The 24,517-nt window shown below is 42.7% G+C and overlaps 1 protein-coding gene across 1 annotated transcript; it reads left to right on the top strand.

The window, feature by feature from the left end:
- The first annotated feature begins 5,248 nt into the window (after positions 1-5,248).
- Positions 5,249-24,516, top strand: arhgap22b (Rho GTPase activating protein 22b). The gene is made up of 10 exons (XM_068754321.1): positions 5,249-5,282; positions 10,085-10,278; positions 14,476-14,563; positions 19,480-19,608; positions 22,001-22,208; positions 22,294-22,426; positions 22,499-22,572; positions 22,653-22,774; positions 22,878-23,874; positions 24,294-24,516. Exons 1-10 carry the CDS (start codon positions 5,249-5,251, stop codon positions 24,514-24,516), a joined length of 2,202 nt encoding a protein of 733 aa, XP_068610422.1.
- The last annotated feature ends 1 nt before the right edge of the window (position 24,517 follows it).

Below are 24,517 nucleotides of genomic sequence, written 5' to 3'. Positions count from 1 at the left end.
TTCATTTCTTCTTTATTTTATTTTTTTCTTCTTTAAAAACTTTAAAACCTCCATGATAATTGGTGTTTCTAATAGAGTGTGATGTCCCAAGTATTGGAAGGAACACACAGATAATAACGTAAGTTTAGTGAGGTAAAACGTTTACTTGGAAGTCAAATTCACAACTGGATAGAAAACAGGTGATGAGAAACAAATTAAAGATATCAAAAACTAAGGAATCAAAATAAATAATATCAAAAAAGTAAATGAAGTATTTCGCTAAATGTGATAAAGTTTCCATAACCAAATGATTGATTATCTCTGTGCAGTATAACTTTGCTGGCTGGAGCCACTAAAATTAGACACCGCCCATCCTGATCTCCTGATCCGCTCTCTCTTCAGTGCAGGCAGCATAATTCCCACAGGAGGATGATGATGATGAATATATTTATTAGATACAATGTTAGAGCAGTACAAGCACAGTCAAACAATAGTATGTATTACAGTACAAGTACAGTCACATAATATGTACAATGTAGGTGGGTAAAAAAAGGGGGGAATTGAGCTGGGGAGAGTCGTGATGACTATCTCCATTTCTGCCCCCCTGAAAGATGAATTTTCAGGGCTGTTTTGCTGTTTTGAGGCCAAAGAGTTGCATGTTTTGAGGGCCCTATTCCACCCTTGGGGGGCAGTATTGTAAAAAGAGGATTTACCCATAAGGAAATGCACAAAGAAGCGTATCGGGCCATGGATGAAGCATTCACCCCAGAGGTCTTATGAAATGTAACAGAGGACAGTTTTTGCACTGGAGGCAAGAGGACCTGTCCTGTCCTGAAGCGGCTCAACATCTGGTTCACCAGCAGGGGGTGCAATCACCATTCGCGCACGAGAGGAAGGTCTGCTCCCAGCTTAACATGGAGCAGAGCATGTGTGGTTCTGAGAGACAGAGGGGGGAGAGCAGGTTCTCCCTGTAGGTTTATGAAGGAAACAACCCTAAACCACATTTTCTGTAGTGGTAAAAGTGCCATAATCCATAATCCCACAAATAATTGATGTCTATTTGCTTTTTAGTCAACCAAAAATCGACACAGAACATTGTGTCTGGTTAAAAAAGGAACATATGCAGCACTTTAAAACATGTATGCAATTATTATAAGATTTGAAAGTTGAGATACCAGAGAAAACATTCTCATTCTCATTCTTTTCCCTTTTCATCTTTGCTATCTGCTGACTTGAAAAGGTTAATGAATGGGTTCTGTTCGAGAAAAACCTCAAAAATGTGTCAATGTTTTTTTCATATAACTTTATGGACACATCACTCATCTGCAGGACAGTGGTTTAAGCCCTTCCCTTGTCAGGCATTTTAATTAATAATTAATATATACCTGTATTTTAAGTCAACAATACTTTCTATTGACAGTGATCATTTAAATTATTTGTCTTTGTTTGGTAAAATCCTGAGAACACAGCATCCTGCCTGCTGCTCTGGCGCTGAAAGAGCAGCAGGTGTCATGTGTTGCTTAGTCAGGCGCCCCCTCCTTGTTTTCTCACTCAAATGTTTGAGTTTTCTCCAATTAAAACACAATAAATATTGGTAACAACACAAATGTACTTAGGTATTTGTTTTAGAAATTCACTCCTTGAATCGTGACTGCTTTGCGTAATTTTGTAATTAGAATAGGGCAGCTTTCCAGTCATTTAATTTGAGTGACCAACCTTTGAACCCCCAGTTTGTGTCGTCCAGAACGACACTCGTATTGTGATGCATTGATTCGTCCATGGCGCTGTCCGTGGTGCTGAAGTAGCTCACGGATCTTGCAGTATTCTCTAAACCAGGGGTCCCCAACCGGTATTGGTCCGTGAGACTTTTGTTACCGGGCCCACGGAAAGAAACAATTTATCAAATTTTTGTTGTATTGATTATTCGATTCTGATAGGTGTTTTATTTTGAAAAACGACTGGCTTTTCTCCAGCATAACAGTCACCTGTGAATCTTCTTGGTCACGTGATACGTAGCTAAAAAAAATAAAGCCGGCGTAAACTAGCAAAAATAAATACAAAGTAGAGATGGGCGGGGGAAGCATTGGGAAGCTTTTGAGGCTTCTTCCTGAGTGCACAAAAAAAAAAAAAAAAAGATTTGAAGCTTTGGTGACATCTAGTGGTCATTATAGGCACCATGAATTTACAAACGATTTAATTCAATTTCATTCAATTCAATTTCATTTATATAGATATAGATCATAACAGAGAGTTATCTCAAGGCACTTTGCAGGCGCCTTGAGATAACTTTACACATATTGATTCCAATTCCAACACAAGAGCAACTAGAGAAGGATTATCCGGGCTTGTGACCGGCACAAATGAGAACGTTAGCTCCTGCTGCACCGCCCGTGCTCCCCATGAGGCTGCATTGTACAATGATATCCAAAACTATCATGATGCTGCTATCCTCTGTGTCCATCATGATAATAAAAACTGAGGCCAGCACCAGAACCGCTCCCAGATCTTTAATGCAGAAAGTGAGTTTCTGAGGCCAAATCAGCCCAATTCTTGTGCCATTTTGGTTAGATGTGTTTACACAGCAGATCTATCCCTGCATTTGCTGCCTAATTTTAACTTCTTGTTGGCATGTGGGTAAATGTTATGTTATGTGATGCCGCACGCACGCACGCACACACACACACACACACACACACGCTCTTCCACCCCTTCTGTGTCTCTGTAATAAAAGCAGCTGTGGTTGACATGAGGCCCGCTCTGATTCAATTGCAGTGCAGGACTTAAAGGCTATTATCCTCTGTACGCTAGAGGGGGAGGCATGCCCGGCTGCCATAGCACAGCTGCTAACAGCAAAAACAAGCCGGATTCTGCCTTAAACACAAAACAAAGAGCAGCAGACTGGAAAATGTAAAGAAACAGTAGAATTTCAAGGAGAAACTTCTGCCTGTAAGAAAGGTTGATTAAAATGGATTAAAAAGGTCATTAATGAGTAATTTTCTCTCCTAGACAAAACTAGAAAAAAACGCCAATGTCAAATCTTATTAAGCTATTATTAAATTGATGAATTGTCACATGAATGAAAGTCCAAAGTACGCTTTAAAATCTCAGCAATACGTTATTTATAAAAACAAATAAAAAGTAAAAGGGTTACAATAGGATAAACACACATGGGAAACATTTCATAATAATCAATCACTTTTAAAATGCAATATCCCATACCTATGCTACCTATGATGAGGTAGCATGTAAGAAGATCTAATTTTTCACATTTATATATTTTGACATTAGATTAAAATACGTTTATGTATAAAATTTAATTAAAATCTTATTTACTGAGGTGTTAAAACATGAAAAGAAAATCAGAGTTTTCTTTTAGGGACAAGGTCAGAAAAAGTCAGAAATCTCTTACTGGAAATGTTTCTGTCTGTAACTCAGGATTATTGGAGGCTGTTACTCTGAACACAAACCAGAATAATTAAATTAGCTGCTTTTAAACCCCCACAGTAAGACTATTTGAATGAATAACTGCAGTTATAGCAGGTGTCACAGCTTGAGGCAGGACCTGTGTTATTCCACATATTCTCCTGTCTTCCAGATTCTTCTCCTGCAATCAGCTCATTCCTGTCACCTGTGTTTCTGCAATCACCTGCAACTCGTCCCTCAGTCCTGACACTTTCTTAACCTCTGCTCCTGCCACACCCATCTTCCAGATTGTTAGTGATGATTCCCTCTTTCCAGCGTTCCAGTGTGTCACTGCCTGGTTCTTGGATTCTGTCTGTTTGCTTCCTCCGTTGGCTCTGTCTGCCTGCCTGCTCTGATTTCCCGGTTCATGACCTCCGCCTGTTTTCTGGAACTGCCTCATTGCCTGCCCTTATCCAGTTTCCTAAGATCGTATGATAAATCCATACAATAGGCAGATAGATAGATAAATTCAACAAACTTGCTGACCAGCAAAAGACTCATTGCATTAATTTTTCTGCATATTTCACACAGTTTTGTTTTATGTAGATGTAATGAATTACCTTCTGCAAACACATTTAATGTTTTTAAATCTGCATTATCTCAGCAACTCACATCTCTCTTTTACTGTGCTGTGATCAATACATATTGAACCCCTTCAAATATATATTTGACATATCATTTTCATAATAGGCCCCGTGATGCGCTGGCGATGCAATCGGGGTGTGCCCCCGTCTCTCAGCAAACTGGGATATGCTCCAGCAACTCCCGTAAGCGGAAGAGCGGAAGAAAAAGGATGGATTTCATGATATTGGATAAATATTTACAAAGGCCCAAACTTACAAAGCAGTAAAATATTAAATATTCACCCATATCTGCAAAAGTTGGGACATGTCTTGTGGTGAAACAGAGTTGATGAAAACTTGGTGTAAATATTTAATGCTGCTGGTGCCATGTTTTCTAGTCAATTGTAGGCCAGGTCGTAGTGTGACGCTGTCTATTGGAGATAGAACGCTTCTTCCACTGTTTCACTTGTTGTGCAACTGGAATTCCCAGGAATTGTAATTATGTCCTGGTGTATGGGATGGCGAAGAAAATAAATTTAAAAAAAGAAGCAAATTTAACAGATAGTGAAGGTTATCAAACGAAAATAGGGTAGAATGTGACAGATTAAAAATAGGATGCCAGAGAAGCTGATGGCGATGGGAGGAGAAAAACGGGTTAAATATAAAAAAAAATGAGATCAAACATCAACAAATGGAGTGTTATATAGAAAATGAGAAAACGAAGGATGGGGAAATTAATGATTATTGAAGGAGGCGGCGACAAACTGAGGACCTCTACCTCCTAATTAGGTGCAGAGGGAGGCGGCATCCACTGGATTAACACCCCCTCCGCATCCTTTTTAGCTCCTTCCCAAACATGCAGGTCTTTATGAAAAGCTGGAAAAAAAGCAACACTTAAAAGCAGACATCTGTTAGCCAGTCAGTGGGAGACCCACCCTAAAAAAAACCTTCTCCTCCTTCCACCCCAGGCAGATACAACACAATGAATAATGTAATGGAGAGCAGCAGAGGCCACTGGGCGTGTGAGCAGGGGGAAAAGAGGAGTCGTTCCTCCTCCTTCTCCCAAACCACCCCCGTCTCTTTCCATTCTCCTCCCTCCCCCTGTTCACCCAACCCCCTTGCTGCCGGTCGCACTGCAGAAGGTCAGGGAGGGAGGACGAGACGCAGAGCTAGAGACAGGGGTGGGGTGCTTGGATGTACAAGAACATGCCAAGAGGAGAGCGTGTGGACGAGCGACGACAGCCATGCTGAGTCCAAAGATCAGACAGAGCAGGAGAGGTAGGACATTGTTTGTTCTCTGCCAGCTGCTCCACTGCGCTGCACATCACACCAGGCTGTGGCAGGAGTCTCTCAGATCAGAGTGGCTTCATCTGCATCTGACCTGCACTTTTATAACACATCTATTTTTTTAAAAGTGTTTGTTTGTTTTAATAAAAGGAATATATTTTCCAAAACACTTTTTTTCCACTCTATCTATTTCCCTGCTGCATTCACACATATGTGAGTAGGGAGGCAGGTCTCCCCACAGCTGGCCGATGCTGTGAAGGCTATTAAGAAGAGCCAGCAGCATCTCCAGTTTCATCGCTGCACCACTCAGCACGATCGGCACTGCTGTCAGCTGCTTCTGCGTGAGTGTGTGCTCTCGCAGCAGCAGCAATTAATATTAAAACCACACACACACACACACACACACATACTGGTAGTGTGGTTTTAATATTAATTGTTCATGCTTGTCAGTGTGTGTGTGTGTGCGTGCGTGTCCTTCCTTCATTGGAACTAATCTCTGACTGCAATTATACAGCTGGATTCGTTTAAGAAGAAATTAATAGTTCCAAAGAATGGGAGAGCGATTTGTGAATCATCCGGTGGAGAGGCATGAAATTAACAGCTAAGTGGATTAAATGTGTGAATATATTGAGTTGGTACAATAGGTTTGACTGGCTTGATGAGTACATGTGACTATCTGTGAGTATTTCTAAATTGGTGCTTCATCAATTGAAATATCAAATTTGCATTGCAAAAAAAAAAATTATGATCATGCTGGTTAAGTCATGGGACGCTGCTGGAAATTGAATTGCTGTGGGTCGAAGACAGACGCAAAAGAGGAGGAAGGCTGGTGCATCAGCAACGAGAGAAGAGGGAATGGAAGCGTTTAGGACTGAGAGTAGGGACTTTGAATGTTGGGACAATGATGGGAAAAGCTAGAGAGCTGGTGGACATGATGATGAGGAGAAAGGTTGATGTGTTGTTGTGTGTCCCGGAGACCAAGTAAGGAAGCAAGGCTGGAAGCTTAGGAGCAGGATTCAAGTTGTTTTATAAAGAGGGATGGAAAGAGGGATGGAGGAGGGGTTATCTTGAAGGAAGAGTTGGTGCAGAGTGTTCTAGAGGAGAATCGAGTGTCGGATAGACTGATGAGTTTGAGCTGGAGAGTGAGGGTGTCATGTTGAATGTTGTTAGTGGGTACGCTCCACAGGTAGGAGGTGAGTTAGAGGAGAAGGAGAAGTTCTGGAGTGACTTGGATGAAGTGGTTCAGAGCATCTGTAGCAGTGTCAACTATGGCCGGCTGAAGTTTACACTTGAACATTGATAATGTCGTCAGAGAAGTGAGTCTGAAAATGTTTTGTGATGCATTTCAGTCTTCAGCTGCTGAAAAGCGAAATGCAGTACGGCCAAAGAAAAGAGATGTTTCAGGTAGAGTGAGCCTGATGAGCTGGCTTGATCTGCTGCTGCGGGTATTCTGGGTGAGGCGGAGGAGCGACGACAGATCGGAAGAAGAGTTTCATAAATGAAAAGAAACCAGGGATGAAGCCGCCTTGCTTGAAGAGATGGGCAGCCCACTAGTTTATTCATAAAGGTCACAGTGGTGGGTCTGAAAAGGACCTTTTAGGTTGTACCTCTATAGAGTAGAGGCCTCTACTCTATAGAGTAGAGGCCTCTGGTGGTTCAGGGGTCTGACATTGGGGACCTCTTTCCAGCCAGGTTTTGTGATGTGTCTGTACTTGTATGTTTTTATGTATTTTGTCATTACTGTTACATGTAGCACGACTTCACCGAGAAACATTCCTAGTCAGTGAACCCTCATTGACAATGACAATAAACTACTTCTGATTCTGATTCTGATTCTGAACAGGACACTCTGCAGTGGATCTCGAACTCATTACAGGAATGAAATATCTCATCTTGACAGTGACTGCCTTGGAAAATCCCTGGAGGAACTGGATTACTTTGCTTCCAATGATGGGTGGATGAATCAAGGGAACATGAAGTAGCAGTTGAGGGAATTAGCCTGTACTGGGCAGGCAGTTGTCATGGTCACAAGGGTCTTTGATGACATTATAACTATATGCCAGAGCATCTTCCTGTTTTCTCTGGAGTGTTCCTCAAGTGTTTACCTCACTTAATAAAGGCTCTTGAAACAACAGTAAGACTGTAAGACATTGCTTTTCTTTATTCATTTTTTTTTTTCAAATACATTCCCATCATTACCCCCTTTCTTATATTGATCACTCCTCTTTTGTGGAGCACCTCTCAAGATTATTCTATTTCTCTGTCAAACATGTCTCTCTTTCCCTTTTCTCTACAGTAAACACACTGAAGTGTGTCTAGTATTGTTTGTTCAGGACATCCTCTCCCCACCGCCACACTCATTCAACTTCACACCGAGTTATTCACCCATCCCCAGCACACATTTACATATCATTAGAGTGCATTGGAATGAAGTATGGCCGTGCAGCACATTGGCCCACAATCAGGCAGGTTCTGGCTCTGTTATTGTTTTCAGCCACTCCTTAAACTACTATGTAGTGTAAATGCCATACTTCTGCTCACTGTGATAGAAAATTGCACAGTACAGCGTCTTTCCAGGATTGTAGTTGATAGATGCAGAAGAGACCACAGAGATGCTCCACCCAAACCAAGGAAGGTCTGAGTCACTGAGCAGAAAGTCAAAATGGGCGCAGTGGGTGCTGTGTTTGGCACACACACACACACACACACACACACACACACACCAGCACACACTGAAAAATCAGAAGATGTGACTCAGGCGTGAATCACCATCCAGCGTGCGGTCGGTCCACTCAGTCTGTGATCCAGGTGTCTGGTGTGTTGGACAATGGTGCTCTTTTATGTGAGGAAATGAAAATGGAAAGAGAGGAGGAAAAACAGAAAAGTGAAGGAAGAAAATGGAGGCGAGTGATGCCTCAATCTGGAAATATTGCACTATTCATTAAATAATAAAAGTAATTAATATTAGAAATATTTATTAAGAAAATTTCCAAGGGTCAGTTGACAATGTGTCCATATATCACAGCCATATTTAGGTTAGGTTAGGTTCAACTTAATTGTCTTAATTGTCATTACACATGTACAAGTACAAGGTCATTCATTCAACTTTAGAAGTGTATAATTATAAATTGGTTGGGTTTTTTACACATTTTGATGCTGTTCTGTGAAAAGATTTCTAAAAACTAAATGACCATTGATTCCTTTTTAAATTTCACATTGAACTTAGTTTTAAATTAGAACCCACTAACAATGTTCATAATGAAAATGGCAAATGCAAAAAGTTATTTTAAATGAATAAAATTCTGTGAAAATGTAACACATCTCTGAGAGAAAAGCTGACACAAAATAAAAATGAGTCTGTATGCTGAACAGAGAAAAATGAGACAATAAAAAAATTACTTTTCATCCACGGCCTCCTTCAGTCCCCTGCAACATCTGTACATCGATCGTGTGTGTGTGTGTGTGCGCGCGTCCTTTCCCTCTGATTCATTTCAACCTCTTCAATTCTCTACTTTTATTGATTTAATTTTTGCTACATTTTATGTTACATGCACGTTTCAGTGGGACATCTATCTTTGTGTGTTTGTTTGTGTGACACACGAGCAGACAGGATGCACAACGGATCGCTCATACATTAAATAGCATTGCATTGTCGCTTGACCGGCCCAGGGGCCTCGTGTGCCAAACGTACGTACGCACAAAAGCCTGCCGTACGCACATTCTCACGTCAAAGTTCATAGGCCTCATTTATAACCGTGCGTACGCACTGCACGTTCTCCACCCACGCGGAATGTTTTTGGTACCCGGCGGCACATGGATCCTCGCTGTGTCGTGCTCCAAGGCCGGCCGCAGCTCTGCGCACAGTCCTTGGAGGATTACCCGCAGGAACCGGAAGCGGCTGATGAGCCGGTACATCCTCCCTTTCTCTGAACACACGCTCTCTTCTAATTGCACCATTTGCAGTGTCTTCCAATGGAGCCAAGGCGGCCATTGTTGACGGTGTTTTCAGCACCACTTTGCTTTTCTAGCCTCTCCTGTAATTGCAGACAGCTGGGTGCGTTAATTGTTCCTCGGTGTTCATTGTTCATGTGTCTCTGATGTGTATTTGACATTTATTTAATAGAACAGTTCCCTAGCATCACCTCTAAGTGTCGCCGAAGGGCCAACAGCTGTAGGAACGTGCGTACGCCAGCTTGTACGCACTGTCATTTCACTCTTGATACGTCTGAACTTTGTCGTGAAACAGTACTTACCAATTTTACACCATGGATTATAATCCAGAATACTACATGGTGTACGCAGTAATGATCTTATACACTGAACAAAAATATAAACGCAACACTTGTGTTTTTGCTTCAATTTTTCACGAGTCGAAATCAAAGATCTAAAACTTTTTATATGTCCTATTTCTCTCATATTTGGTTCACAAACTTGTTTAAATCTGTGTTCGTGAGCACGTCCCCTTTGCCGACATGATCCATGCCCCAATTAGACAGCATGATTATTGCACAGGCGTGCCTTAGGCTGGTCACAATAAAAGGCCACTCTAAAATATGCAGTTTCATCTTGAAAAGAGGCATTCATTAGGCACTGAACTATGGATCATTTCACAGAATGCTGGAGGGGGTCAGAAAGCCAGTCAGTATCTGGTGTGACCAACATTTGCCTCTCGCAGTGCAACACATCTGCTGCGCCTGGAGTTGATCAGGTTCTTTCATGAACGAGCTTCTTGCTACGCTTTGCTTCTGTAAACTTGGCATGAAGACGTGACGTGTGTGGATTTGTGTTCACAGCCAGGTCCAAGAGCATGGTGATGGGTGAAGTGTCACGTGGCCGTCCAGCCTCCCCCAGCCTCCAGGAGGGGGCGTTGAAGGTCGGCTGGCTGAAGAAGCAACGCAGCATCATGAAGAACTGGCAGCTCCGCTGGTTCGTGCTGCGCTCGGACCAGCTCTTCTTCTACAAAGATGAGGAGGAAACCAAACCACAGGTGAAGCTTCAGCTATGTGTGTATGGAATACAGCAACAAAATTGCAGATTTTGAATTAGTCAAAAACATAAGTTTTGTTTTATCAGCATTCAGAACAAGTTGCATTTGGCCAAGTTGTTCTTGCACTCCATTAAAAGCATTCTGCAAATGTTCAAACACTTTTGTAGTCATGGGTGCAAAGCAATATATGATTGTGTCATATGAAAGGCTGCATGTGGGATATTTGCACCAATATCATTTATATACAAAGTAAATAAAGGACCTAGTACTGAACCTTGTGGTACCCCGTTGTGGACAAACTGAACCTGAGAGGAAACACCTTCTAACCGAACAGCCTGGGTTCTATCTTTAAGATAGTTTGCAAACCATCATGTACAGAAAACCTAGCTGCTACAAGACATTCAGTCAAAATGTCGTGGTCCACAGTATCAAAGGCTTTAGAGAAGTCTATAAAAAGAGAAATACAACACTGTTTATTCTCTAAAGCTTCTGTTATATCATTTATAACCTTCAAGGCTGCAGTATACTACTGTGTCTTTTGCAAAATCCTAGCTGAAAGGTCGATAAAATAGATTTTAGTGGCCAGGTAATCTTTTACTTGTTCACTAACAAGGAATTCAAGTACTTGAGCCAGAACAGACAGTTTTAGAAATACGCCTATAATTTAAAATGGTTGGATCTCCTGGATTTCAGGAGGGGGATAACAAACACAGATTTCCAGACTTTGGGAATGACATTGTTCAATAAGCTAAGATTAAAAATGTGATACAAAGGAACATCTACAATTTCAGACACACACACACACACACACACACACACAGATAGCCCTCTCAGAGCAGGATGGGTGTGAAAGTGTCCCTGTGGTCGTTCTTCCCTCTCTCCTCTAATCAATCAGGAAATTTGAGACAGGGAGTGGTGGGGGTTTTAGGGAGCAGGAGGAATGACAACATATTGCTAGAAGAATAATACCACCCCTACCCACACCGGGATAAAAAGATGTGGTAATTAGTGCGGGATCTGCACATGGTTGGTTTTCCTCTTTGTGATGTGGGAATAAATCCACTCCATAATAAATGGACTTCACTTATCAGCCAATGGATTTATGTTGTTTACAAGATGAGCACATGGGTGGTGGTGATGGAGGTGGGGGAGGGGATCATTAGTGCCTCGAATACATAATGAGTCTTTAGCGGCAGTTCATTACACACAAATCACTACCAAATATCTGTTTTAGAAAATAGTGCAGTAATAGCTAAATGCTGCTGAGCGCTGTGGCTTGGCTGAGGCTGCCAGTGTGTGGAGTAGTGAGGCTGGGGGTGAGGGGAAGCAGATAACTGAGACTAAACCAACCAGTTAATCTGTGCGTTGAAACATAAAATCAATGATCTTAAAGGGACCAAAAGAGCTGTGAACTGTTGAGCTTTACATCTTTCTGTCACTGAGTGGGATAAAGCATGGAAAAGTTCATCATTCACGTCCTGAATGAAAATTAAATGTCTATTATTCTTATTTAGTGAAGAAGCAGCAAACCACATTGGATTTAAATAGTAACATTTCCAGCTTCTGTCCGTGGTTTTAGATGACATAGTTTCCAAAAACTTGTGCTGTGGTCTTAAATTTCAAATCAAAACATATGGACAGTCGTCAGGATTCTCTGAACTATACGTGTTAGTTAGTTTTCTTATAGGATGGTGCTTCTGGGCTTTGATTCTGATGTGATCAGGTTTCTTTCAGTGGTACTGCTGCCGCTGCTTTGCCTGGTATCTGTCCACACTGCTTTGTCTGTGAGGGGACAGCTGGCGACTGACTGGGCCAGAGCCTGACATGTGTTGAACAAGAAAAGTCTGAGGTGTCCATGCGCCTAAATTTAAGACACGCATGGTGCAAATCAAAAGCAGCGTGGGATACTCGTGGAGGAGTTCGCTCCCAAAGCGCGATTAAAAGGAGCTTTCTGAGGCCCGGGCCAGTGTTCTGGTCCAGGATCACGAGCGGTAATTATGTGTAAACCTGGTTGAACTGGGTGTGTCCACATCTGGTGTGGCACAGCTGCCCGATTTCAGCAGGCTACAAGAAAGCACCAAATCTTTTCAAAGTCATTCCGCCTTCAAATGGATAATTTGCCTTCCGCTGGTTGACCGTGTTATTTGTGTTATGCGGTGACATGTTGCCTCATCTGACTCATTCATCCCCGGCCAGAAACTTCTGTTATTCCGAGCACATAAGACCCTTGGGAGAGCTCCCTCCTGCCCTGCCCTTGCGCTCCATCCATCCTCAGCTCCCTCCCCTTCCATTTGTTGTCATGGCGACTAATGTTGGTGACGGCCTGGCTCTCAAGCTGGGGCGCTTTGGCTGACTCCTCTGCTCCCAGTTTGATGGAGGAGGCCGGTGTGCGGATAAACAGGAGCAGACCCAAAGACGCTGGTATCGCTTCACGCATCACTTGGCCTCTGTCCTTAGGCCTAAATGGGTATTGATCTTGATAATGTATTCTGATAATCCGTGTGGATCCTTGTTCAATCATAGGAGGAGCTGCTTAAAATGTAGAGGCTTTAAGAGTGTTGCAATAAGATGGAAGAAAGGAAGGAAGGGAGTGGAAGGGAGGATGGAGGACTGGAAGATGGCCCAAGGAGGTGTGGGAGGGACACAGATATAAGCTTGTAGATGTGACTATTAGGATAATAACTTAATGGGATTCATTAGACAAACTTATATTTAGACTGATTAAATGTGTGATTATTTTCTTATTTGCGGTCTACATTATATTATTATTTTGATTAAGATTACTACGATGTAATTTCTAAATGATGTATTCCAGTCCTGCTGGGCGATGCTGCAGAACAACTCTGATATTTTGCTCAGGAGGCAAGCTGGCACGTCTCCAAATATCAGTCGATGTTCCACAGCTTGGTCAAACGGCCACTGGTCACACAAGCTCGTCTTGGGTTGGTATCGAACCGGCTCCCTCCTTCTTAAAATGTTGAATGTACTCATTGGTCGGAAAAATCTGCTTAAAGACCCATTATCTGCGGGGGAAAACCATATTTGTCACGGCTGGAAAGAAATGTCTCTTCCATTAAAACCAATACAAACCATATAAAATCTATCCATCCAACCGTCTTCCACCGCTTATCCGGGGCTGGTCTCAGCAGGGACTTCCAGACATTCCTCTCCCCAGCAACCTCCTCCAGCTCTTCCAGGGGGATCCCGAGGCATTCCCAGGACAGCCGAGAGACATAGTCTCTCCAGCATGTCCTAGGTCTTCCCCGAGACCTCCTCCCTATGGGACATGCACGGAACACCTCCCCAGGGAGACGAACAGGGGGCATCCGAAATAGATGCTCCAGCCACCTCAACTCGGCTCCTTCTTTACCAAAACAGTCCAATAAAACGACTGCATCACTGCAGCCGCTGCACCGATCCGTCGGTCAATCTCATGTTCCATCCGTCCCTCACTCATGAACGAGTTCAAGTCCCTATGCCCTCTTCATGCATGTTACGGGGCCCCTACATACTGTACATGTGTGTGGATTTTTAAAGGGGGCCCAATAGCAGTAGGGCATACATGACATTTCGTGTTTGTGTGTGGGTGTGTGTATGTGTAATATATATTTGTAATATATAACATATGACAATGACGAGTTCTTCTCCCTTCTTTAGGTCAATTTAAAACCTTCCATTTCTGTCTAAGAGTTTAGAGAAGGCTGTTGCCAGTCAGCTGTGTGAATTCTTACAAGGCAATAAGTTATTTGAGGTTTCTCAGTCAGGTTTCAGAGCTCATCATAGCACAGAGACAGCATTAGTTAAAGTCACCAATGACCTTTTAATAGCATCTGATAATGGACTTATCTCGGTGCTTATCTTATTAGATCTCAGTGCAGCCTTTGATACAATGGATCATCAGATACTGTTACAGCGGCTGGAACGTTAATCAGCCACTCTCATGTCCTCAACCGGTCCAGACAGATGGCCGCCCACTATGGGCCTTTGGTTCTGTCCAAGGTTTCTGCCTGTTGAAGGGAACTTTTTCCTTGCCTCCATTGCCAAAGTGCTTGCTCTTGTGAGTCAAGTTGGGTTCTGTCTTTCCCTGCTAATCCTGAGATAACTTTCTGTTATGATCTGTCGCTATATAAATAAAAATGAATTGAATTAAATTGAAATAGTCTGTTTCAGCGCAGTAATTGAATCCCTCTTTTTCAGGGCTGTATACCTCTGCAGGGATGCCAAGTCAATGATCTTGCAGCTAATCCAGATGAACCAGGAAGACACCTTTTTGAGATTGTACCAGGTAAAATCCATTGTCGCAACAGCCAGGGAGTGGCTGTAGACTTTATCTGAGAGGTTATATTCTGTTTTATTTTCTAAAATCCAGTGCCACCATTCAAAATACAGTAATACCTTGAAATACGAGTATAATTCATTCCAGGACCGAGCTCGTAGCTCAAATAAATGATTCCCGTATAAAATAACTGAAAACAATTTAATCCATTCTGGCCGTCTAAGAACCCTAAGAAAAAGAACAATGGGAAAAAAAAGTTTTTATTTCAATATAGATACGTACACACACACACATACACAATGAGATAATAAATGATATACGGTGTTATTTCAATGTAAAATATTCTCATAATAATGAGATTAACTTTAAGACAGATGGTAGCACTAATGTCAGTGAGCAGTGCGCTGAGGGGGGTGGGGGGTTGGACGGTACGGTAATTGTACTTGCACGTACATAAGCTGAATACCTGAACATCTCAAGCTGCTCCATGTCCGCAGAACCGTTAGCAAGCATTCATCTTTCACATGTTCATAGCCTGTGTCTGAACAGCTTCTTAAATTGACCTTGCATGGCCTCAATCCGTGCACTTTTACCCGTCTCGGAGTGTGTTGACATGGCCAACAGCCTTGTGGAGGGTCTGTGTGTTTTCTTTATGGCCAGTCAACATGGCAGAGGGGTGAGAACTAGAACGAGTTTCTGCAAGCAGGCAGGACTTTAGGGCAGCATCCTCAGCAGCAAGATGGGAGGGAAGGATGGACATCCACCAGTACTTCTAAGGTGGATTATGTGTGTGTGTGGGGGGGGGGGGGGTGAGTCACCTTATTGACATGGAGAGAGATTTGTGTTGACTTCTTTAATAATTTGGACTCGACTGGAGGCTTTAGGGTTTAACTCAGAGTTCAGGATCGGCAGAAAAATCCAACTCTGTTTGTCACTATTCTTCCTCGTCTCCATCCCTATGCTGACTACATCATTCTTTTTATTGAATTTGGTGGCTCCTTGTGTGTGTGTGTGTGTGTGTTTCCAGCCACAGGACAAATCCATTGATCATGTTTGTTGTGAAGCAAAAGGAGATATAAGAGAGATTACAGCTTCAAGATGCTGAAGCGCTGGCACAAACACACTGATGTATTATTCGCCCACTGTGAGAGCTGTCGTTTAGTACAGATGAAACATTTGACCACTGCTGTGTGTTTTTTTATTGTTATGTACACTAGACGGAATGATCAGTTCACCAGCACTAAACCAATTCCACAGTCACTGCTTGAGCCTGCCTCAAAGCCTGCAGGCAGGAAAGAGATTCTAAATTATTGTTTTGTATGTCGCACCTGACTCGAGGCAATAAGCCCTCGGTTGTGTTAGTGTGAACCAAAAGCCATCTGGGAAATAGCGCACACGCACAAATCACTTGTGCCTGTGAAAACGTGACAACTCCTGCTAATCCCTTATTATGGACTCGCCATTCAGTCAGCCGCCATTCAAACACCCAATCAGGGCACAAACACCATGTCCTAGAAATATAATTACATTAAGAAGCAGCCGCAAACCAACCACAGGGTTCAGAGTCGACCCGAAATTTAAATACCGAAAATTAAAAAACAGTAAATCAAAAGAGATAATTACCTCTTACATATTTCATTGTGATTTTTGCATTGGTATTGATAATTCTTTAAGTAAAAAGTAAAAACAAGAATGATAAATTCCTACAACGTTATGCACACTCTGTAATATACTGAGGACGTGACTCACGATGTTCAAGCAGCCCCAAAACACAAATACATCTTAGACTACAACATCCACCACTCAGTTATTCTTTTTGAACTCTGATTCAGTGTACATTGTGTAATGGCTAGAAAAAAAAAGAAAAAAAGTTCCATTTCTATTCCTTTATCCCAGAACCATGATTTGGGGATGGCAAGAACTTATTCACTTTGAGAAAAGGGGTATCCTTTGGCATCTCCAGATTATGTGATAGGAATTTAGAAGAGAAAAATAAATAAATAGAAATAGAAATCCATTAACAAGGGTTCTGTAATGTATAACACAATCAGCAGTGATGGTGGTGTCGTATCAGACTATCCTGGTGAAGGGAACTGAGCTTGAAGTTCTCAGTTTACCAGTTTAAGTGTACGTATTGTCATGACAAAAACTAAGAGGTGATGAACTTCCTCCTTTTGGTGGCTGGATTCATATTTGGTTGAGGTGGAGGAGCTTGGTCATCCAGAGTAGAGCCGCTACTTCCTGCAGAGGTGCTTTTGATGGCTGGTCAGGATGCCAGATGGGTATTGTCTTATATAACCAACAACTTAAACCAGTTGCTGCATGCTTTCAGTTCACATTTAGGAAGTCGTGTCTATGCTCGGTGTAGTTCTTCAACCTGAAAACTTACCTTGCGCAGTGTTCTTGCATCTCGTGCAGCAATAAGTCAGAACAAAAGGCTCATGGGGATCTTCAATCTACAGTTTGGACCTTCTCTGTCTGGAGGAAGAATCCAAAGTCTGCACTGCTTGTATCAGAGATTGATTGGCACTGTCTGCTCCCCCTCTGTGCGCACAAACACACGTTTGTTTAGCAAAGACTGGCGGACAGCCCATCTCCCTCCTACAGCACACACACATTCAAAGACAGAGGGGACAGAAAAAGAGCCTTGCTGGCCTCCTCTTTAGGGATTTGCCTCTCCCCAGGGGTGCCGAGGAAACGGGCCTGCTACCCATGTTGCTCAATTCACTAAAACCAAAAGAAAGGAGTGGGTGACTGGACAAAATGCTAGTGACGGACGACTAGTGCGACTCGTTTGACAGGTTTTGTGTCCGCTGGCAGAGAGCATGCCTCGCTGGCAGGTTCTGGCCTCGGTGCTACCTGCCTACTTATCTGCCTCCTTGGAAGCAGACTTGGTGGTCGCGGAGTGGCTGCTTCATGCTGCAGCCTGAGGACACAAACAGTCCCAGCTCCAGCTCTCTCAGACATGGGACTGGTCTGCTGCAAGCTGGACAGACCGAAGAGACAACATCTCCAAGGTAACGCCAAACAGATTTTTAGCTACTGTAGCTGGATTGGATTTGGGATTGATGAAGCCTCAGTTCAAAGAGTGTTTAAGGCATTTTTGCCTGACATGGATGTGCAGACTCATGTCCATAATATCTGCTTTTATGCATGATCGATGTGCAGAAACTCTGCTTTGGCTTTAAGTGTTGCTGAGATAAGACCTTAACTTGAGGTATTTTCATTTAAATCCATTGCATTATTGTGGCAGATCGAAATATTAATATATAACAAAAAGTGACTTTATAAATTCATTTATTGTTTCTAACAGACTTGAACAGATGCAGCCATTTACATTCTGATGTATTTGCAACTAGTCCTAAGTACTGCCTGCAACATTTAGTTTCGACCACCAGGGGGGATATTGCTGTGTGTGCTGGTGTCGGGGAGGTCGATGCAAAGGACAGGGTGAAGTGGAGAATGTTGATTTGCTGTGGCGACCCCTGACAGGACAAGCAGAACGCACAGGAGTAGTTGGGGATGTTAGAAGGAACATTTTGGTGATGATCCGGAAGAGATCCTGGATTATGGATCACCGCCAGTTCATCGTACATTCAAACCTGACAGAAAGGCCGCAAGTCGGATTTGAACCTGTGACCTTCTTGCTGTGAGACAAAACTGCTACCACTACACCTCAAAAAAAATCATATCTTGTAAAATATCACCACCAAAAATCAGGATTGTGGAAAAACTACTGGATGGATCTTGATTTTTTTTAAATATATTTATTATTCCAAAGATGGGTCTAACTTAGATCCCATCAAATTTTGAAAGCTGAGATTTTTGAGAACCATCTGGATACAAAAAATATATATTTTTTAATTAATATCTTGCAAAATGTGCATTCAGTTCACTCACTCATATTAAACTTTAACATTGATACTCCCATTTACAGATTCAAAAATCATTTAAAAATCCAATCCGATTCATTTTTAATTTTCATGGTTGGTGTATAAAGATATCAAGAACAATTTAGAAACTTTTGATGATGATCCAGATCACCATGTGGACGGTGTAGATCCAATTAGGAGGGGAATGAGCTGCTTGGCGGAGGTTTGCTCTAAGTGCTTTTCTAGTTTTCCTTATTTTCTCAGCGGTCACAGATAGTTGTGTGTGTGTGTGTGTGTGTGTGTGTGGCAGGATTCATGCTGTCATGATTAAAACGAAAAAAGACAGTGCTTTTTTAATTCTAGTGTCCCTGATAGATTTTGTTTTGTTTACTGGCAGGAGATTTCAGCTCTGTAAACGTCCCAAATGTTTACGAAGTCCAAAAGGACAGAACATGAAGTGTCCCTCAACATTTGAAAGCTATTCTGGATATTAGAGTCCCGTTATTACCAAAGGACAACAGGGTTAGACAACAAAAACAGAATGTTCATAACAATCCTGCCATCTAGTGGTGAAAATCCATTTCAGCATACAATGTTTCAATCTAAACGCAAAATCAAATAAAAAACTATTCTCCGCATTCATTGGAAAGTATTACAGTTTCATGCAATCCAGTACCAGATTGTTATTCTGATATGATGGATCTACCTTAAAATCCACACACAAACGGACCCACTAAAATGGCAGCCTTTTAGGTCAGTCATGTGTAGAATTTATCTTGATTCAGAGTTTTCAGATTTACAATTTAAAAATTGAAATGTTCAGAGCAGAGCTAAGCCTGATTTGACTCCATGCTAGACAGTGTGCCCTATTTCAAGAGCATCCTTCCCATTTAAGATCCCTGAACTGAGACCAACTACGGTAAAAAATTTAATCCTAAGGAATTTTGGGGAAACAGCAGTCGAGACATGATGTCCAGAAAAAACAAATCTCATGTGTTCCTGCGTCTGTGAAGAACACCTTTGCTTTTCCTCTCCCTCCTCACCCATCTCCAGGTGGAACCGGAGAGAAGGACCGGGCCCCAATCAGCCATGAGTCCTTCCTGCTAATGGCAAACTCCCAGACAGACATGGATGACTGGGTCAAGGTCATACGCCGTGTAATCTGGGCACCGTTTGGTGGAGGTAAATCCTGATCTGTGAATCAATCAATGATAATCGCTTCAACTAGTTTGACTACCGGTAGTTGGTCAAAATACCCGTTGACAGGTGCAGAAGTCTCATTGACAGGTGTAGAAATCATTTGATTACAGCGATTGTTGTGCAACAAGATATAAGTTAAGGGTACCATCATTTTTGTCCCGGACTGTTTCTTTTTTTTATGATGTTGTTGAAATGCAAAGTCGATATAAATAATATTAATATATATATATATTTATTCAATTATTTTAATAATTGAAAAGTTATTTCTTTTTTATTACATTTCAAAAGCAATATCTGATTTTCATTGGTTAATGTTTAGTAAATGTTTGTTTACATTATTTTTTTGACAGTTTTAAGTTATTTTAGTGACCACTGTGGCATTTTCTTTAATTGACAGACGGTACCAAAAAAGTGGTTGTCCACATGTTTGTGTCCCGGCTGTCCCATTAAGCCCACCCACATCGTCACTGAGCCCAGACCTCTACTCTGTCGTACTTCTGTATAAGCTGCAGCTACGTCTCACGCTGCTGCATCTATTCCTGGAGTAGAATTGTACCTTACTGGGGAAATGTGATAAGAGTTTGCTGTGCAGCTCAGTGTTGGTGTAAATAACAAATAATAATGAGTGATTTGTGCTATGATTGAATGTTTCACTATGTTAAACAGTAGTGCTGGATGTAGTTTAGTTTGTGAATTTTAATATAGTCAATCTGAATCTATTTTCCTCCCCTCCGTGCTTCAGTGAGCCTGAGGTTAACTCTCTGCCTGTCTAACTACTTATTTGACAGGAGGCCAGAAATACATCCAGGCCTGTCTGGATGGCAAAGCAGCCCGGCGTTGGGTTACAAAGGAGAGTTATATTAATAGGTGATAAATGGCACATTATAATGTATGACATCACTGGTTTGCTTCTACACTGTAGCCCATTTTGGCTCTGCTTGTATTTTCATCGTCATCAACGCATTTTCTGTTGTTTATTCATGATGAAACAATTCTGAAGAATGACAGGACTGTCAAGTAACAACAAATACATATTTATTTAGTAGATATAATAAATATGATATGATAATATCTACTTGTGGCTTACTCCATCTGCTGTACATTAAAATATTCTTAATAATTTTTATAATACAAAAATGGTATCCAGGAATTTTGCATCTCAATCACTCCATTAAAACTTAAATATTTGTATTACACTGTTCACACACAAATGGCAAGAAGAATATACTCTGGATTTTTCAAAGATCATGAAGCATTGTCTTTCTATACATTGATTGATGATGCTGTCACTCCAACATAGTCATAAATCAACCCCTGTCAACTGCTGTTTTCTGTCAGTGTCTTTTCTGCCCCCTGGTGGCAACAATTTGATTAGAGGCACCCCCCAAATCCTAGCCTCACCCCTGTTCACAATAATGCATCTTTCTTTCTTTTTTTCTTACATGCATAATCAGTCTAAAATGAAGATGATGGTAATCTGTTACTTGCTAGTGCAGCACATGATGGCTGCCCCTTGAGGACAGCCTTCCTCTCGGATGTCTCGGGTGTCTCTCTCGCAGGTCTGGAGCCAGAATAGATCTGTCGCCGACCTATAGACCCGTTAATAACAGCAGCGCCGTGGCCACAGGACACTGACCCCAGTGCCGTTTCGTCCTTCCTTGAAGCTCGTTGACGCCGCCCAACCAGATTGTAAATGTAGGATTAAACCAGCAGTGGAGTCAAATGCCTGAACCAGAATGGGAGAACTTGGTGAAATGTGGGTTTGGGATGTATGAGAGAGGCTCTCTGCTGCCCTGCTCCTGTTCTGTGAAATACTTGGATTACTATGAACTGTCTACCAGCTGCAACTGCTGCAGCCAATCAGCAGGTAACAATTTGACTCACTAGTAAATTAACAACTCATGTAATTGACGACTTATTGGTAAAGGGATTTGTTGTTAACAATTTAAAAACAGCAACTTCTACATTCCTTTGCTTTGCGTTTTTAAAATAAATGACCGTTTTCTCAGCCTGTAAGCTGACGGGGAGTATTATTTGTTCAAAACATACATTATTTAACATGTATACTACATGTAGTAGTATTGCCAGTTTTTCCCTTGAGCCGGTCCCAAGGCCGGATAAATGCAGAGAGTTGCATTATGGCATCTGCCGTAAATGCAAAACAACAATTACAAGAAAGTCATACCGGATTGGTCGAGGCCCGGGTTAACAACAACCGCCAGCAGCGTTGTGTAAAAAAAAAAAAAAGGTCTAAAACATAAAACGTGTATTTTTAAGAAGCTTCTTTGTTTCGACCAGCCCATTAAATCCAGCGGAGGAATGAGCAGACAATCTGAACCCGCCGACCAAACATGTTTCCTCCATTTGTCCGCAGGGATATTTGGTCAGCGTTTAGAGGACACGGTCCAGTATGAGAAGAAGTTTGGGCCCCGGTTGGCCCCTTTGCTAGTGGAGCAGTGCGTGGACTTCATCAGAGAGAGGGGTTTGGATGAGGAGGGTCTTTTTCGGATGCCAGGCCAGGCCAACTTGGTCAAAGAGTTGCAGGAGTCCTTCGACTGCGGCGACAAGCCTCTCTTTGACAGGTCAGTACAAGAATACACTAAACTTTCAAGAAATATAAAAAAAATAAAGCATCCAGAGACATTTTCTTCCTCTGCTTCCTTACAGTAACACAGACGTCCACACAGTAGCATCCTTGTTAAAGCTGTACCTCCGTGAGCTGCCTGAACCGGTCATTCCCTTCTCCAAATATGAAGACTTTCTAACCTGCGCTCAGGTTTTGGCCAAAGACGAGGAGGAGGTATTTGCAGCGTACCTTTTATATGTGTTTGTATTCGTGTGTGTATTTACCAGGACAATATGCTTTTATTAGGGGGTCCAGGAGCTTGGAAGACACGTTAGTATTCTACCTCTACCAAACTACAATCTCCTCAAGTACATATGCAAGTAAGTCCGCTGCGGTATGGTTCCTCGTGAGACCGGAAGATCGGCCGCTATTTTAGGTGTTAAATTTGATCTTTCCTTAGATTCCTTGATGAGGTTCAGTCCCACTGTAACGACAACAAGATGAGTGTCCAGAACCTTGCCACAGTATTTGGACCAAATATCCTTCGACCCAAGATTGAGGATCCAGTAACTATCATGGAAGGTACTGACATATTGACTGAATCCATGCCGACTCAGAATTCCACAGCGCATAAAACTGAAATAATTCCGCTGTTAACAAAATGCTGCCTCACTGTGATCCACAGGCACTTCTCTGGTCCAGCACCTGATGACCATCCTCATTAGGGAACACATCCGTTTGTACTCGGGGAGGGACCAGGAGGGACTCACAGCACCCCAAACCGAGATCCCGCTCCAGGGGCATCAGCTTCAGCATGGCGGCCTGGGAGCGTGGATCTCAGAGGAAGACCTCCAGAGCTGCCCAGTCTCCAAGTCCAACCAAGAACTACACAGCAGCACCTCATCTCTAGACGCCAAACTCTGTGCAGCGGTCACTCCCGCCCCTGGACCCAAACTGGCGCCTTCATCAGGAAAAGGAGAGACACTGGTCAGCCCAAGCAAGCAAGCCAAAACCATACCCTCCTGGAAATACTCCTTCAAAAGCTCCTCGGCTCCTCGTTCTCAGTGGCAGGCCAAGCAAAACAGCAGCGGCAGCTCTGTGGCCGATGCCACCAGCGTGTCCTCTGGTGGGGGAGGAGGTGGAGGTAACTGGCTCATGAATGGTTTGTCTTCCTTGAGAGGGCACCGGCGCACATCATCAGGAGAGCGGTCTGCCCGTGACCGGGACTCCACTGGCTCCTCACAGAGACTGTCCACATATGACAACGTCACGTCTTCCCCGAGCATGGGCAGCGTTCCGAGTGTCTCAAACACACCATGGTCCACCTCCTCCTGCAAAATCACTGTCCGGGACTCCGGATGTGAGCCTTCAGCAAATCAGAACTGTGGAATAGCAGATGAAAGAGGGGATAAATGGGAGAGTCAGCGGGAGAGCGATAGTGGACGGGAAGGAGAGATAACAACCGACCTGAGCTCTGAGCAGGACAGTTGTGAGGCCATGGAGCTGAGTAGCAGCAGTGCGGGCTGCAGTGAGAATGGAAATATGGCCATGGCACCTGGGGTGCCGTCCATTATCGTGTTTGAGGAGGGAGGCGGGACAAACCTGCCACTGAGCAGCCTGGTGGAAGGACTGAAGGAAGAACTGAGGAAGCAGAAAACGTCATATGAGGCCAGGATCCAAAAGTAAGTCCTTGTCGAGGGCGTTCCTCGTGTGTTCTGTGTGTGTAGAGTTTATTTTGTCTTTTCAGGTTGGAACCATTTGACACTAGCTGTTGTTTTCTAGCTGGGTATTTAGTTTTTTGGCTACATGGTCAAACTTATATGTTTTACTAAGCATGATCTGTTATTCAGTTACCAGCAATCCGAAAGCAGTGCCGTGTGTTACCTCACACTATCATATCATGCTCACAATTAGTCAAATATTTGCTCTAAATATAGAATGTAATGCAAATGTACGCAATTTAAATGAAAAAATGTCATTGTTTCATTGTTACACATATATTTAGATCAATAAATGCATACATTCCACATAATGTATCAGAGATTAAAGGTGAATGCCAATGACCTTTGCCTTCTGTCTGTGACACGCTGCCTCTCCTCAGACTGGAGGAGTCCAGTTCTGCTCTGTGTGCACAGATGGGGCATTTGGAACAAGAGATGGAGCAGGAAAAGAAGAAGCAACACATGATGGAGATCAAACTGCGAAACTCGGAGCGAGCCCGGGAGGATGCGGAGAACCGCAACCGGCTTCTGGAGAAGGAGATGGAGGATTTCTTTTCCACGCTGGGAGATCTGGCCCTGGGTCCAAGGACTAGTGACATTTGAT

This window comes from Brachionichthys hirsutus, chromosome 21 (genome assembly GCF_040956055.1).
Source record: "Brachionichthys hirsutus isolate HB-005 chromosome 21, CSIRO-AGI_Bhir_v1, whole genome shotgun sequence".
In the NCBI taxonomy this organism is placed as follows: Eukaryota; Metazoa; Chordata; class Actinopteri; order Lophiiformes; family Brachionichthyidae; genus Brachionichthys; species Brachionichthys hirsutus.
Note: the sequence above shows the minus strand (reverse complement) of the source record. Positions and strands in the feature narration are given on the sequence as shown.